General features: G+C 41.3%; 1 protein-coding gene across 1 annotated transcript; it reads right to left on the bottom strand.

Annotated features, from left to right (window-relative positions):
• Positions 1–5,189: 5,189 nt before the first annotated feature.
• LOC116780811 (acrosin-like) lies at positions 5,190–7,867 on the bottom strand. The gene is made up of 5 exons (XM_032676152.1): positions 7,727–7,867; positions 7,198–7,440; positions 6,593–6,858; positions 6,159–6,304; positions 5,190–5,709 (listed from the first exon to the last, which is right to left on the bottom strand). Exons 1-5 carry the CDS (start codon positions 7,810–7,812, stop codon positions 5,338–5,340), a joined length of 1,113 nt encoding a protein of 370 aa, XP_032532043.1. The 5' UTR covers positions 7,813–7,867; the 3' UTR covers positions 5,190–5,337.
• Between the last annotated feature and the right edge of the window lie 9,985 nt (positions 7,868–17,852).

The raw sequence follows: 17,852 nt of genomic DNA, 5'->3' as shown, positions 1-17,852 counted from the left end.
TCTGTAATTCTGTGAAAAGCTCCCCAGCCATGCCTCTCCCACAGGGGCTCTGAAGATTAAAACTGACAAAGATCAAGTCAAGGCTTCTGCTGATAGCACTGTCCTGCTGCTAAACATACATAACAATACCCTACAAAGGTAGTTCAGGGACTTGTCCAACAGCACAGACAAATGTGTGAGAGAAAAAATAATAAATCTTACTGCACTCAGGCCTTGCTCCCTCTTTAACCTTTCTTATGATTCTGCTCTGGTTGTTTAAATTAACAGCACTTAGTAGAGATTGTACTTTTAATGAGGACTCCCTATGGAAATTGGAGAAAGAGATTCTTTTTGAAAAAAACTATAAAAGGACATTGCATAAAGAGAATATCATTACTGACACAATGCCTAAAAGCTTCAAATAAAACAGTAAAGCATGTAATTACCTATTGTTCCTCATGTCCAACAGAAATGCCATTATGAAAAAAAATATAGGGAACATAGGATAAGCTACAAGGAATAATCCATCTCTGGCAAGTGAATGATTTCTTTGTAGTTTTAGCCTGTAACTTATGGTTCAGTATCGTTTCAAAAAAGACAAAGATATGAAATGTTGGCCATTATCTCCTGCAGTAATGAGATATATACCCCAAAAGATGCATGGGAGTGTTTATAGCACATACACAGTACCTTAGGGAAAGTGCAGTCTTGCATCACTCTTACTGCTATGGATTTTGCATTATAGAGGCATCTCAGTGATACTGCCAGGTAATGGTGGCTTATGGCTTCTCTGAATAGATTATTAGATTTATTTTTTTTCTGCTTGAAATTTTCCAACCTTCTAAAGCAATAAAAATGGTGGACTGACAGCATCAGTCAGTTAGGAGAACTAACTGGTTGTCATATGGTTTTTTTTTCCACAGCTCACACTGCATGTTTTTACGAGGCAGAAAGGAAGGCGAGAGCTGCTGTGAAATGGAAGCTCTTGAAAAAGTCCTTTTGTAGAGGAATTTTCCTTCTCATTGCATAACTAACAAATAGCAATGAAAACACAGCCCTATTCAGTCCTATAGTACTTCTATTACTCAGAGTTAATATTTTACTTAAGAATCATCAGATATGATATCATTACCATAGTATCATAATTTGTAAGTCATTCTACATTTTGTAACAACAACAAGAAATTCTCAGCTTGGCTTATGTACAGTGAGACTTCTTGAGATGGATAAATTTTACCTCGGGTATGATAGTTTATGTCTGGAAGTAACATCAGAGGTAAGGAGTGCCTGTGGTAGCTGATAGCTCTGAACTGTTTGTTAGGTACAACCCTACTTCCTAAAGGAGAAAATTGTGAGTTTGTGGAGACAAACGTGAATAAAAAGTATTTTCTCTGGGATTTTTGTTGAAGAAAAATATGAATTAAGTAAGTCCTGTTATGGATCTGAGGTTTGTAACTATTGTCTTTTGATGGCAATCTCACTTTGTGTTTGGGTAAGCTATTTTTTGAAGCTCTTGCCCTACATCTTAGAAAAACTAAATTCTATGCAGTAGGATCATAATGCTGGTTGGGATTGTGATCTCTGACTTGGAAACTTCTCTAAAGAAATAGAAAAGAGAAAAGACTACAAAATAATTTATCAGACATAAATTTAATGAGATATTCAATATTAAAAACCGGAGGGCATTTTATAGAGATTAAAAACAGATATGAATAGAAAAATATAGAAAAATACACACACATAGGTGTGTGGGCGAGTAGGTGGGTGGCCAAAGAGGCCAAATAGGATTGTTAAAACAAGTAATGGATTCTTAGTTGTTGAAGTGCTTGAATAGTTTGTATAGTTTCCTTCTCTCCTCTCCTGGAATGTGATTCCTAGGAATGTTTTATAGTTACCACCTTGACAGGCACAGACAGCACAACAGGATTCCACTGCAGGAACCCATGCAGAAGGGTTATAGGTCTAATGGTAAATCCAATGGAAAATTCTGCTTACAAAGTCCCCAAAAAACTCCAGCCATTTAGCATTTCAACAGTTCATCCTGCCAGAATATCAATGCCCCAAACAGATTCTTTAACTGGGGTAATTAGCACTGTCATGACAAATGGGGCAGTATTTCCTTGTTAAAGTAACCTTAGCTTGGAGGGTGGGGGTGGGATTTCCCCCCAAGCCACAGATCTATGATGTAGCTTCTTTATTAGTTATATCACTATGCAATACAGTAATTTCAGCCCCTTTATCCACCAGAGCTAAGACAGTAAAGTTCTCCCCGATTGCCACTTTATAGTTAAAGCAACACAGAGGCATCAGTTCCCCTTACATTAAGAGACTACACTGGCAGCAAAACTCTCATTTCTCCTGTTTTGGCATTTGCCAGGCAGTGCCTTCAGGTAAGGTGGCAGTGGGGTGGAGGGGGAATAATTTCTTTGTATAGGTACTAACTTGGTGATGGTGAAATATTTCTGATGTTGCAGTTCCCTCTATTTCTGATTGTGGGACACCAGTTTGTTTCCCTGTCACCCCTAAGGTAGCTCTTTTCTGGTTTTCCCAGCTTATTTTCATCCATCACTGGCACAGCTGGTTCCAAAACTACACCCCCCATGTTTCTCAAGGTATTTGCTAGGGCGCCTATGGCTACCATGTACCTCTCATGACTTCTGGTACAATCAAGTGTTTAAGTGAAACAGGTGCTGCCCTTCTCAAAAGATGCATTTTTATACTTGTCATTACTGTTGCCCCATCCAGACTAGATCCTGTAATCAACACATGAGCCACCCCCATCTGACGCAGTAAACTAATACCGTCTTTCATTGTACACCAATTTCTGAGGGATGACAGTAGTTTGGCAGTATCTGCATATGCTGTTAAAATTGCTGCACACAACCATTGGTACACAGTAGGCACAGCAATATCCTGCCCACCAGGACCCCCGATATTTCATAACTGAGCATCTGTTGTATCTGATCATCACTGGCTATAGGGCATAATAGATCTTTTTCACCCATTAAGAAGTGGACGGGTGCAGCACCATCATCCCAAGCTCTCAAAATCCATACCAGCATTCTTTCCCCACTTCTTTGCCGACAGAGCTCTGAAAGTTCCCTTAACTCTTTTGGGCTATAAGTGCATGTGATCTGTACCCCTCCACCTGACACATTCCACTGCCTCTCCACCTGTATGAGGAGTTGCACTTGTACCACTTCCAAATCTGTTAAATCTGTCTCAAACTCAGAGTCCGAGGACTCACTCCAGATATTTTCATCCCATTCTTTGTGATCCTATGAAGATTTCATAGTGAGAACAGGAACCTTTCTTTTCCCATATTTATGACTTCATTTGTTAGCAATACATGCCTCCAGCCATTCTACAGTGCACTGCAGCTCATAGCACCCCTCTGCTGAGTGGTAGTTATTTCTTGTGCCATCAACTCTCCATCCTGGAAAGTCCTGACTTCCAACTCTCTCATTTTGCTCTGCAATGCCATAGGTTCACAGCTGAGAGCTCTACGACGGGTAGCTAATAGCCATCACTCTGCATGCACACACCACCCTCTTCCTTCTTTCCCTCCCCTTATACACAGAGCATGATGTCATATGGTCTGGAATATTCCTTTAGACATTTTGGGTCACCTGTCCCAACTGTGTCTCCTCCCAACCTCCCATGCACCCTCAGCCTCTTCACCACCATGGCAGTATCAAAAAGCAGAAAAGGCCTTGGCTCTGTGTAAGCACTGATCAGCCATAACAAAAATGTCTCTGTATTGCCCATGTTCAGCACAAATCCAAAACACAGCCCCCACCAGCCACTGTGGAGAGAATTAACTCTACCCCTGCCAAAACCAGCACATCATCGTGAATGAATGAGAGCTATTTCATTTTAGCCCATGTTTCTCCAGTGCTGAAGTTTCCTATTCTGTCTTTGAGCACAATTAAATTAGACAAGAGTTAAAAAAGAGAGAACTGAAAAGATATGAAAGAACATGAGTAAGCAATGGAGTTGTTTGCATTGGTTTTCTCTAAGAGAGAGAGAACTGATGTACCAGATAAAAGGAAAAAAAAAAAGAAAATAACCTTAAAATGAACTGCCTAAATCAAACCAAACCAAACCAAACCAAATATCCCCAACATTTTTGCTTATATACAGAGCAAACTTGATACAAAATCCATGAGGTGCACCAAAAATTTTGTATCAAGTTTGCTCTGCACATAAGTCCAAAGATGTGCAATTTGAAGCTGGAGGAGGAGGCATCAAACTACCCTCCCCAGAGCTTTCACAGCCTAGCCAGTGCTGCCTCTCTGTCTGCACCATGACCTCTGCTGCTGAGTTGCTTTGGACTGCCTTCCCCATTCTCTTGCAGATCAGCCAGATCCAGTAGACTTTGGATACAGGAGATTTCTGCATTTGGGTCTGGTAGAGCTGAATCAGGTGGACACTCACACTCATCCAGCCTGATGGATGTGACTACTTCTTTTGCCATCTCTGTGTGTCGATGCATGTGTGCATTACAAGGAGCCAACACACACCAACACACATACACAGAGATTTACACAGTTGCTACAAACCAGGTTGACATCAACAGAGCAACGCCTTTACTAGCACCCAGGTATCCATAACCACCACATGAACATGAACATGAACACAGTCCAGTCCTTTTCTGTTTTTCCAGGTGATCCAGACTGGATGTTTTCTAGTGAAATGTAAACACACCTTCAATCCCTAGATTCATAAGCACTGTTTACAGATTCCTCAAATAACAGTATAGAAATTAATTTAAATACATCCCTGTACTATTTGTGGCTGGATATCAAGCTCCGTACCCAGTCCTTGGTGCAAAGCTTGGGTCTTTCTAGAATCATGTCTTCTGGGTCATGAGTCCAGTTTCAAGTTCCCTGCTGCACTGTACAGACTCAGACAGAGGGATCCCACTGGTAAGCAGCCTAAAACACTTTACACTTCCAACTGCTGTTCCCAAGATCTGTAAGCCCCCCACTGCTCTGTGACCTGTGTTCCATTCTTCCACTGCACCCTCGTCTTCCTCTCTGACCAAGCACAGTTTCAGTCCTTTGGAGTGATTCCTTCCTGTTGTGCCTGATGTGTCTGCCACAGCCTCATTTTGCAGGTACCCTCTGTGAAAATCCTTGCCTTGCATGGGATACTGAATAGGGCTGAAAACATGGTTAACTGTGAAACTAGGAAACTTTATTTCCACAGCTAAGTTAACTTCAGGACTTGCATGCATGCAGAGGAGGAGCATGGGCAGGACAGAGCAGGCCTTTGGCACTGAGGCTGCCTTTGGATCAGCAGGCACTGTCCCAGAAGGAAATGGTCATGGTCCACTGCAGCTTGCACTGGATCCTGTTCATCCTGCTTCTCTAGCCAGTTTTCTCCTTAGGGCCTCTAGGAACTTGTGCACCTGAGTAAAAAATTCCACCACCTGCTGCAGTGGGAGTGGGAAGGAGCTAAACCAGCCTGATGGTGTTGGTGTTGGTATTGGTGTTGGTATTGGTGTTGGCTTCTGAGAGGGGTTTGAGACAGTCACAAAATGACTCCATGCCCTTTTATCTGCTTGCAGGTCTATCTGGACCAGGATCCAGTCGTAGAAATACTGAGTGGAGGTGTAGACTCCAGGCTGGTTTGCTCTTGCACAGCCTTTTCCCCAGCTGGCCAAGCCAACGAGCCAGAAGTAGGCAGCATTGTCATCTTTGCACACCAGGGGACCACCGCTGTCACCCTGCAGTGGAGCAGAGACAGTTAAGTTGGTGTCAGGTGGCTGCTGGCAGCACTAGGGCTGTCTCCTTCTCTCTCATAGCCCCTGCCAGAGCTGTATTCCTGGCAGAGAAAAGCTCTGCTCAGGTGCTGGAGCCTATAGAACTTTGTCTGGGAGCAGGTTGTGGGCTCTCTCTCATCTCTGCACAGGGATCCTGGATTTACAGAGGATGGACGTTCCAGGGTCAGCATCTGCATGTCTGGGCTGCCAAGAGCACTAGATGGGCTTTCTGGGCAGAGTGCCAGCCTTGGGGCACTGGGCAAAGGCCTGCAGATGGGGAAGGGGAGGGAAGCCCTATCAGCGGTGGGGACCCGGGGCTGGGGCAGTGACTGGCCAGGCAAAGCAGATGCTGGGCTGTGTCCGAGCAGTGGTGATGGGGCTGTCCATGCTGCTGGGGGCTGAGTGGCTCCTACCTGGCAGGTGTCCATGGTGCCCTGTGGGTAACCAGCACACAAGTTGTGGGTGTGGATGGCCCCCATGTACCACCAGCTGCTGTTACAGAGCTGGACATCGATGAGGTGGACCTTGGACTCCTGCAGGACATCGCTTGGTCTTTGATCTATGAGCACAGACAGGAATGAGCACCCAGTAGCTCCTGTTCCCTTCACTTCCTTATCTGGGGGTGAAGCCCTTCCCTAGGGCTTCCCTAGGGTTCCCTAAGGGGGACACCATGTTGTCATGCTGTCCCCCTTCTGTCTGGCTTTGAGGAGTGGACCAGGACCATCTCTCCAGAGGCACACATCCTGCAGCCTGATTCTGGCTTTGGCCTCTGCAGCTGGGAACCCCAGCCCATCTCCCTGGTGTTCCAACCTTGCCCTCAGGGTGCATGTCATTTTTGGGAACCCACCTCTTGCAGTGGTGGAACCCCAGCCAGCAATGTAGCACGTTTTCAGCTCTGACACTCTCAGTGTGGTGTCAGGCACACAGCCCAGCTGTATGTAGTGGCTGCATCGGACTGGCTGGTCCAATTCCAGCAAGGCAATATCATTCCTCTCCTCACCAGGAGTATAGTGTTCATGAACTTGTAGCTGCTTAATCTGGCGCAATTGCACCTCAGGGCCCAGCTGAGTCAACCGGGTGGCCCCGATCACCACACGCCACATGCTGATGTTCCTGGGAGGCAGATGGAGAAAGGGATGAGAGAGAGCATAGCCATGTGCTGCAGCAGCCCAGCAGTTCCCTGCCTTCTGCTTCCCAAGACAGGAGAGCAAAGCAGTGCTACAGAGGGTGTGACTGCTCTAGCATGCCATAGGCTCTGGCAGTGTTGAGCTGGAGGCTGCTAGGAAGCAGTAGCAGGAGTGCAGCCTTCTCCCTGAGCAGTGTCTCAGCTGGGCTCTGCAATGCCCAGGCACTGGGTATACTGCAAGGAAATGGGATGGGAGTAGCATGTAGTGCTGCCAACTGGGCACCTGCTAGTGTTGTGGGGATATCCTGTTCCCTAGTCCTCCTTACCTGGTGCTGATGAAGCAGTGGGCGGCTGTGAGGACCCACTGTGTGCTGATGAGGGACCCTCCACAGATATGCCCTGTGCCTGCTTTCTGGGTATCCTGGATGCTGACAATGCCAGGCCAGGCCCCTGGCTGGACACCCATGCCACCCACAACACTCAATGTGCTGTCATCAGAAGCCGTGGGGCCATAGTCATAAGTCATGGGGCTGTAGGAAGCAGCCATGGGCCAGAGCCCGCAGGTCCCTCTGTAAGAAGAAAGCCATTGCTGTTGTGCTCAATGCCTTGCTGCTGCTCAGGCTGAAGGTCATCTGACTTTCCCCCCCACATGGCATTGTTTGCATGGCCAGCAGGGCACGTGTCTGTCTGCCCATTTCTGTTTGAGTCCCACAGACAAGTTATGCCAGCAATCTGGGCGCTGTCGAGGAACTGAAGCTCCCACATGGGGTTCAGAAAGCTGTGATATGGCCAAAGGGGACAGAAAAACCCAGTAAGGGTTGCCCAAGCTCCCCCCCAGAGCCTGAGGCCCCTTACCTGCAGGTATCCCATGTGCCAAGCATGGGCTTGCACATAGCCAGCAGGACAAGGAGGCAGAGCAAATTCATCGCTGCCAGTGGCATGTCTCAGCTGCAAGGAACGAGGGCTCATTGCCTCCAGTGCAGCCACCAGCACAGTGCCTGCAGGCCCTAGGGCTGATGTCACAGAGTGGCTGATCTGGTGTTCTAGGCACAGAGGCCTTGAGGGACTGGGTAGGGGGAGGGGCAATATAGAGTCATAGAATCATAGACTGGTTTGGGTTGGAAGGACCTGTAAAGATTGTCTAGTTCCAACCTCCTTGCCACAGGTAGGAACATCTTCCACTAGAGCAGGATGCCATCCAACCTGGCCTTGAACACTTTCAGGGATGGGGCAGCCACGGCTTCTCTGGACAGCCTGTGCCAGTGCCTCACCACCCATGGGACTTCCAAGCAGAAGGGAGACAGAAGGTAGGATTGGACAGATTCCCAGTGAATGCTCTGCTGTCAGGATGCAGGTATGCAGCCCCAAGGCAGGCAGCAGCACGTGCTGTAACAGCTCGTGGGAAAACACCCTGTGTGCCATCATAGCCTCTTTGGGAAGTTCACTGACACCCTGCTCTCTGGATCACTGCCACCAAGTCCTTCCCAAAAAACATACACCAGAGAACATTACTACTGCAGGCAGTATGCGTGTGTTTGGGTGCTGAGGAGCCAATCTTGTTGTGGCTGTGCTGGGCAAGCAATGAAGTGCAAACATACCCAATAAACCAAGCAGTGTCAACCTTCCTGCACAAAACACAGTGAAACACAGGTGCAGCACTGTCCATGCTGGACACGTCAGTCACTGCAGCACCCTCTGGCAGGCTCCACGTCCTTGCCCTCTATGCTGTTCTGGGCCCACACTGACAAGGGCAGTTGTGGAATATGGGATGCTTAGCCAAGGATGTGCAATTAGAAGCTGTACACAGGGAAGGATGCTCCTGCTCTCAGCTCCACATGCCAATCTCAATGCCTTTGGTAAATCCAGTACCAGCCTCATCAGACTGCCTGCTACAGCTCTGTGGTGGAGCCTTGCTCATCTGCTGGACTGCAGGGCAGTCATGAGAGAAAAGCAGGAGCCAGCCACATGCACTGCACTTGCTGAGCAGCACTAGGTCCCTGGAGGGGAGAGACCAGTGGCTCTCTTCTGGTGTTTTCTCGCAGAAGCTACCCCTGCCATTCTGCCCTGCCCCCCTTTACAAGACCTTGCTACTTAAACCCAGTGCTTGGTAGAAGAGAAGAGCCATGAGAACAATGGAGAGATGGTAAAAAGGGGCATAGAGAAGAGACTGAGTCTGGTTAGCTTCTCAGAGAGAAGGTAAAAGATCAGGAACTTGGCACAAAAGGAGAAGCCAGCATGGCAAGAAATATTTCATAGACTCCAGCTGATGTTAGGTAAGCTGAAATAGAAGGTAGGATGGGGTTTTGTTGTTTTGTTTTTTTACCAGTAGGTGAAACTACTGTTAAGGCAGCTTGCAAAAGTGAATCAGGGAACCCTGTTGAGCGCACTTTCTCGGGTGAATCCTTTTTCTCCTGGTTTACTTTAAAGAAGAAGGTCGGTAACATTTTCCCCAGTGGTCTTAATGGGTTTGGGGAGTACAAGCCTGCTTCAGGAGGTTATTCAAAAGCAGGTGATTTTATGTTTCATAGACCTCCTGATTGCCTAGCTGCCACTATTCCAAAAAGTTTAACCAGGGCAGTTCCATACTCAGCATGAGGCTCATTTGATTCCTGTCTGAGATGCAAATTCTGTTGAGGCACCACGTGGCTGCGAAGCATCCTAAACCCACCTTCTGTAATTTCTTGTCAAGCTTGCTACCATAATTGAGTTCTTTGTGCAAGCACCACATTGTTCTCAAACATCTACTTGGGAAGGTTTTTGAGGAAAAATACTTGAATAGAATGTTTTGAAACATGAACAACTGTCTTCCTAACATGCAACTAGCTTCCCTCACTCTTTCCAGTCTCTTAAACAAGTGACTTGACCTTGATTTTCCCCTTTCCATCTCTGATCCACAAATGAAAGGAAAAGAGAAAACAGCCAAACAAGCAGGTTTCTGTATTACAAAATAACCTCTTTTTAATATGTAAATGTCCTTATTTTATTGGTAACTTGGATTTAGCACCTGCCATTTTTCTTTTTTCCTTTTAGTAATAGCCTAGGTGATACCTAGTTAGAAAGAATGGGTGGGAGAAATCCTTCTGACCTCTCCGGGGAAAAAATCAAATGTTGGCTAGCTTCAGGCTGAGCAGCTTAATTAGCAATATCAGTGTAGCTGCTGTTGCATGGAGACCCTACAACCTGTCCGGAAATCTGGCAAGACCATCAGACTACTGATGTGACCTTTTGCACTCAACTGCTTTTGATACTTAAAATGTATAAGAAAAAACTCTCATTTTTCTTCAGAAATTTCAGCCATATCTTTGACTGTAGCATGGTCATTCTCTCTCTCTGGCTTTCAGTTACAGAATGGAGTAACGTTTGCACACTCTTGCATCCTGCATGAAATGCATGTTTGGCTTTGATTTCTCAGCTAAGATTCTTCTTTCATTTAAGATCAGAAATGCATTGCCCAATAAAAGCCACAATAAATTGTTACTTCTTTTAAAAAATCATGTAACTCCTTGCTTCCCCTTTAGTTTGTAGATAGATATTAGTTATTAGATGGGTTAACTTGGAGGTTTTAATATAAGGCTTTATGTTAAAAGTTTGCTTTACTTAATAAAGAGCTTGCAAACTGTGATAGATTAGGATTAGTACATGTGATTAAAAAATGAAAAATTAAGGGAAAAGTTTTCATTTGCTGTCTGACTATTCCTAACTTTTTTCTAGAGGGCAACCTGTATTCAGTAATTTTGCTTTCTATACTTCATCATTTAATTTTCAAGTATTTCCATACTGCCTTAGTTTGACTTACCCAGCTGAGCAGTGCAGAAGAGCAATAAAAATCTGTGAACCTAAAAAAACCCCAAACCAAACAACCTCAAATAAACCAGACAAAAAACCCATTATTTTTTAAAAGTGATTAATTTCTGGGCAAATGTTATTGTTTGTGACTTGAATAAAACAGTCTTTCATAGGTATGTAAGTTATCAAGTATATTAAATCCTGATAATATTGTAAAATCTAAGTGTTAAAAAGGATGCTAAAACATGAAGCATTTAAAACCCCAAGTTTACTGGGGTGAAGGTTGATTTTTGCATTTTTCCTTTTTTTTTTTTTTTTGGTTATAGAGAACAATTCTATAACCAATGAGACAGAATGATAAAAATTGCAGATCTTTTTTTTTTTTTTGAGGAGGAATTGCTCTAAGAGAAGAGAAACTGCTGGAGAATTGCTTTTCAGTTTCAGTTGGTTAGTGTTGACCTCCTTTGGGGGTTTAGTCAACAAACTAACATGTTTGTTCACAAGTGCTGATTTTATGGTATGTTTCTGCAAGAGCAGGTGTTTTTTTCAATAAATTCTAAAATACACTTCTGTTTATTTGTGCTGATAAATGTCTTTGAAATTAGGATGTCAAGATTTCAGAATAGTACATCCATTGAAAGAAAATGGACACATGCATTAGCTGATAATAACATTTTTAGTATTACAAAAGGAACCAGAAACTCTACATCAGTTAAAACAGTTGCGAAAATGTCAGACTTATAGGAACTCACTCAAACAATCTGATGAGAAGGCCTCTATTTTGGAGAGGCAATTGTAATCAGCAGCTCTTTCATGTGTCTACAACTCTGGAAGATCTTTGCCTTAGCACTTTGAAATCTTGGTGAACTTGGCTTGAGGTATTACTTGTGTTAACCACTTCTTTGCACCTCCAGCCCCTTTCAGATTTTCAAAATATCTCCTGGAAGTGAAAACTAGGTATAGACCTCCTTGGGGAGTGTTGTTTAAGGGTGAAACTGCTATTTTGAAGAGTCACATTGCCACATGCAGGGCAAACTTTCATTTCCTGTAATCTGTGGAAATTGCCTAAATGGTAAGATGAGAGAGAAATTAGTATTCTCTGTTCTCTCACTGTGAAAGAAGATAAAATCTCCATTTTTTTAGGTAAGAAATGTTTTTGACTAAAATAAACCATTGCAGAGTGGTAAGATCTTGTATGACAGAAAAGAAAGAACGTCTACTGTGGAAGAACAAGTTTCTGGCCTCTTACAGTTTATTTTATTTGTACAGGTATGAGGACATCATTATTTTGTATAAACAGGACTTACTTATATAAGTCAATAGTCTATTTGTGCTGTGTGACAAAGAGTAAAGGAAAAAATTTTATTTAGCTTCTGTAATGATATAGTGCTGTGACAAATTAGTAGGCATTTATTTACTTGAAATAATGTTCTTCTGCTGTTTCCTGTTGTGATGTGCATCATTGTGACTCCAGGAATCAGCAATATGCCAAGAGGCGCTCTGCTAACTACATACATTGGTGTTACTATATGACATGAAGAACCTGTCCTTTCTGTTTTAAGCATGAAGAGAGGAAAAAAATCTACTGCTGCAATACTTTCCAACTGAGCAGGGACCTTCATCAGGTGTTGCTACAGCAGCACATTTTGGAAAAAAGGCTTTAATAAAAAGATTAAAACAAAAAGGAGGAAGGAGCCATCAATTCTTCCAAAAGGAAAAAAAAAAAAGGCTTTTTAAGAAAAACAGGCTGTGTTCTATTCTCATGCTATATTTGGCATAAAAATAGGCAAATACAGCTAGTGGAATTAATTTTTTTCCAGAAGCGCCCATGGAAAATGCTTCCCTCATTCATCATTTCCTGTTTTCTATTTTTGACTCAAATCCATTTCACAGTAATGCTACAAAACAAAATATCCATAGAGTCTGATGAAAATTAATTAATTTCCATCTGTATATCAAAAGTGCACCATAACAGTTGTTTTGGCTTTGGAGTGGGGCCCTTTTGATTAAATTTGTAAAAATACCTTTATAATAAAGATTGTTCATGCAAGACTTGCAATAACTGTAAAAAAATTATGCTCTGGAAAAGATTAATTTCCTTTGATTTGACCTGTGACATGGACAGTGCCTAGCTTGCTTATATTTCAGGTTTGACTAATACTTGTTTCAAATCTAAAAGCTTTTTGTGAGCATAGTTATGAGTAAGTTTACTGGTCTTCTAAAATCTCTGTGCTTATTCTGTTTCCATTGCACAAGTGACCTTAAAGACGAGTGACTTTTAAATGTACTCATTTAAAAGCAAAAGAAGCTTTCATTAAGTTTTGAAGTTGCATAAAAATGTAGAAATCACTTTCAGAATGCTATAGTTGCAAGAAAGCAGGGTGGAAAATATCGATGAGGAGGTACAGAGACACGGCAACTGATCAATGTGATCAAAGCAATGTCCAATTTATTATTTAAATCAGTTAACTTTTATACAGTTTAGTTTCTTCAGGGTACATGCTCACAACAAGACGACTGGATAGCTCAGTCTGTGCATGCATCTAATGTCTCCAGGTCATTGGACCTGATGTTCTGTTCACGCTACCTGAAATCATTCTTGGCATGCAAAGCCTTTTCTAATTAATCTGCTTTTAGGGGCTTTCCTAAATCCGCAGGTGTACTTTTATCTCTAGTTTCTCAAGGCTTTCTTACTATAAACATATTATGTTCTCAAACCTTATAATTAGACACACAGCTAACAAGTATAAACATCGCATATTTTCACACAGTCTATAAGTATTAACAATACAGCTTGTCACTTCCATGGCAAGCAAGGCCTACGAGCGCAGGAAAAATTGTTCAGAGAAATCTCTCTGTTCCGGCAACAGGAAGATGTTAAAGTTGTGTATTACATATACAAGTGCCTTAAATTGTATGAAATGGTATTCTAATTTGAAAATCAAATGTAAAAAGTCACTGTATGTTTACATGGTTGCTAGCCAATTAGCCATATTGAGTTTGATAATGTGGACTGCTGTTCTTCTATACATTAATTCTTAGAGTGCTTGGTTGTGAAATCCTGCTGCACCACACTAAGTGTATTTATTAGGCTTCCCATGAGGCTTAATTAGTTTTTTGTCTAATTGATTCTCCTCCATTCTGCCCTTTCTCTCCCATAGCATTTAGCAGAACTCTGAATGAGTTGAAAAAGCAAAAGCAAAGAAGACTTCCCAAAAGAAAAGACTGCTTATTTATAAATATGAGATAAATTCCAAAGTAAGGTTTTAAAAAATTAAAATATAATCCAGATTTCGAAGTAGGACATGCTAATTCGCTTGCATGGTGGGGCATTATGCCAACATGTACAGCCTGGCTCTCTTCTATGTCACTGCTTCAAATGTCCCGGGTGCAAATATTTATCTCTGTACCACAGTGATCAACAGCAGGGAAGGGGAAATTTTGGACAGTTTTGGTCACTAAAACAACTCCATACTAATTCTATAGCATAAGGTAAAAATAAAAGACTGGACTGGGAAGCCTTTCACATCTGTGAGGGCAGTGGCCTGACATGCTACACCTAAGAGCAAAAGAAAGCCACTGTCTTTGAAAATAAATGACAATGTATTTTGAAGCATTTTACATTTGCTTGCACAGCTGCGAATCTAGATGAAAAGACTTCCAATTCAAATTTGAAATCATGCTGCATTTAATAAATCCAGTCATACCATAGGGGACTGATTTCCTGGCTTTATTCCAATGATATTTTTCTGACATACACTGGCTGAGTGTTGTGCTTACACTTTCAATTTCATAAACCTTCTTATTAAATACCAAAAAGCTGTCAATAGCATTTACTATTTTACAGAGTAAAATAAAAGCTATTTTGAAATTTAATAGTTTTGCTTAGTTCAGCCAGTGCTGTAAGCTGTAGAATTGTATATTTTTATTAGAAGTATTTTATTCTTTCATCTATTTTCAGGTATGCCTAGAATATGTTGCAATATAGCATCTGAAAACAAGAGTTCCTAATAAACCTACCGGTGTTGTGTAAAATCAATTTGTAACTGCACGTAACTGTATGCAAGTAACATGAGAAGGGAATATTATCCTTTCACCTCTTTTTTTTTTTTTTAATTAAAATTTAGCCTGCACCCATGTTTAGACTTGAACTGCAGCAGACTCAATTTTATTCCAGAAAGTCCATTTGGTATAGAGTAAGAAGTATTTGCGTTTATTGTTCTACAGTAAACTTACATTGGTTTACTGGTCTTTCTTTTTTTAATATTCTTACCAATTTTCTAGGCTATTGGACAAAACCTACCTCATGTTTATGTAGGTAACACATGAAAAGATCTTTGAGCAGTATGTAGCATCCATGCTTCAAACATTCAGCACCTATTTCCAGATGTTTCCACATGTGAAGATAATCATCTAGCTCACCACCACAGTCTGTTCAATACTTCAGTTTTCTCTCATTAAGTTAGTTCATTTTGAGATATGAACCTAAAGTCACCTTGCATACACTTTGCAAATGCTCTGAAATTTCTCTATGCCTATAGAAGTCTAACAGAATACATTTGTAAATTATCCCCAATGTAGCATGATATAAAACTGTATGATAGGATATGCATGACCTTCACCTTTTCTATAGCTTTGTGAGGAGTATTGATAGTGCTGCATAAAGATCTATTTTTGGTTTGTGTACCTAGCAAATGAAGAAGACTATAGAGTTATAGAACAGATTTTAATGAGATCTATCTCCATGAAATGTCATCCATAACAAGCACATAGTGACTTTTACAGGGTTTGTTTCTGTCATTCAAAGTATTTGCCTCAGGCTGAATCAATGAGCTGGATTCAAATCAGAAATATTGGTATCATTTTACTACCAAAAACATAACTGCAGTGATACCTCTAGCATGATATAATCGACCTTTAGCCTTCCACACACTGTTGGAAGGCTGGTTTGAATGAAAAGCCCCAGAAAAATAGACCCTCCTCTGAGAAGTTACAGGCCTCTTTTGATGAAAAGGCCAGCAAAGGATTCCTGCTCAAAATAATTAAGAAACAGCTGCAGTGTCAGAGGTTTTCCTCCAAGTCAACATCCCTTTCCAGATATTTAAAGATAGTTTATGACATTGTGGAAAGTAGTCCCTAAAATTATGAAACTTGTAAAAGAAACTTGGCTGGAACTTCACAGGTGAGGTCATGAAACATTGAAGTTACTCTCAGAAAACTATTGCCTTGTTATTTCTAGAAGCATTTATTACAGCAAGAGAATTCTAGCATAAAAATGAAGTTTGCACAATAAAAGACTGCTTTGTTACACAAATATATGATTTTAAAAATATACTTTTTAATGTGTGTTGCTGCCTCAGAATTATAACAGCAATTATCATTCTAACCTGCACAGGCAGTGTAATGAGATTTCGGATGCAATGTCAGGAGGCTGGTTTTCTGTTCTTCCTAAATTTAGTCTTTACAGGGGTTGGTGGTTTTACACCTGTATGGGAGAAGGAAACAAATCCAGGAATGTCCAAATCCAAATACCAGGCAGCTATAGTTCAGTTCTCTGGACTGTGGCAGGTTTTCCTTACCAATTACAAAAGGAGTATATGAAATCTGAATTCAGTTTGGAGATTTGCTATGTCTCCTATTGACCTGCATGTCTGTCTGGATCTTTCACACTTCAGTCTCAAACCTCTTCTAAAAAGTATCTGTACACTTCTCTTTTCTCTACGGAAAAACCTTCCTTGTCAATTTCATGTGACAATTTCAATCCCTTTTAAGGAAGAAAGCAAATAGAGGGGAGGAAAACAACAGCAGCAGAAGCAGTGTCAGATTGTGTCTCTTTATTTAATTCCAGAGCAAAAAGTGTATGTATCTAACAACTGCACCTTCAATATGTATAGAAAAAATCATTTCCTTACACACTAACAAGTACAAAGAATATTTCACACTGAATAGTACTCTGAAGTGATTTGGATGATCCAGGACTGGTATTTGTATTTCTCTCTACTTCAGGAATTCACTATACTCCAATTGTATGCTAAACCTGAAGAGAAGATTGACATCATATACTGTACCATTTGCAGAGTGAAATAAGGTCCTGTGACTGTCTTAGCTTCCTTGTCATGTGACATTTTCTTCTTTCCTCCTTTGAAACACTGTTGATTTATATATACATACATATATATATATACACACACACACATATATATGTACACAGAAGACTACCTTCACAGACTACAATGTACTGGTTTCACCTTACACAACTGAATATAAATGTAAGAATATATTTGTAAGTATTTTTGGAACAACATAATTAAAACTTTTTATTAACACAAATGCTGGTGTTTGGTTTCCATTTTCTTCATAAAGACGACATTAATGAGCGCTAGAGAATAAAGGGAAACTAAAGCAGAACTGTGGGGACACTAGAGCCAACAGTGATGGTGTAATTTTACAATGTACGAGTCTTGAACAGATTTGACCACATTATGAAATAGAGTGTTTCCTCATATGTAGTTAAATAGTTAATATAGTTAATCCTGTTGAAAAATGAGAGACTATCTTGCATCCCATAGACTCAAAAAACACAACAGAAAAGACACTGAATATCATATAAAGGAGCTATAAATTTCCATGCTTTGTTGGATCCATGGTCATTTAGAAGGTTCATCTTCAAGAAATTACAGCAGTAAGAAATGCTTTTAAAGGCTTATAAACAACACTTATATATGGTTGGGTTTTTTTACCTTCACTCCAGAGAGATGCATTTAAATTTTTGTAAGCAGAGATATATACATAGCAATTCACTATAAATTGCATTTCCAGTAGCAATTACTTTCACTTTGAATGTCTATCTATATAAGTTCTCCCATCTGAACTGGTTTTAGAATATTCTGTCCTTAGAAATAGTACAGGAAATCAATGTGGTTACTATGAGTGTAGTGGTTGCTAAGAGAAATAGTGATTTACTGCATATTCTTCGCATTAGACCCACAGAATTCTTTGTAATACTTATGACAGCTATGATATCCAAAGGCAATATTGATGCATCTGGATCTAAGATGAATCTGAATCAATGGATCTGAAACAATAAAATTGGTATTATTGTGCTTAACTAAGATTCTACGTGATTTGCTTCTTTTTCCAAGATCAGAAAAAAGAAGAAGAAAAAAGAAAAAAAGGGGGGGAAAAAGGCTTTTAG

Source organism: Chiroxiphia lanceolata, chromosome Z (genome assembly GCF_009829145.1).
Source record: "Chiroxiphia lanceolata isolate bChiLan1 chromosome Z, bChiLan1.pri, whole genome shotgun sequence".
Lineage (NCBI taxonomy): Eukaryota > Metazoa > Chordata > Aves > Passeriformes > Pipridae > Chiroxiphia > Chiroxiphia lanceolata.
The sequence above is the reverse complement of the archived record's forward strand: the minus strand, read 5'-3'. Positions and strand labels throughout refer to the sequence as shown.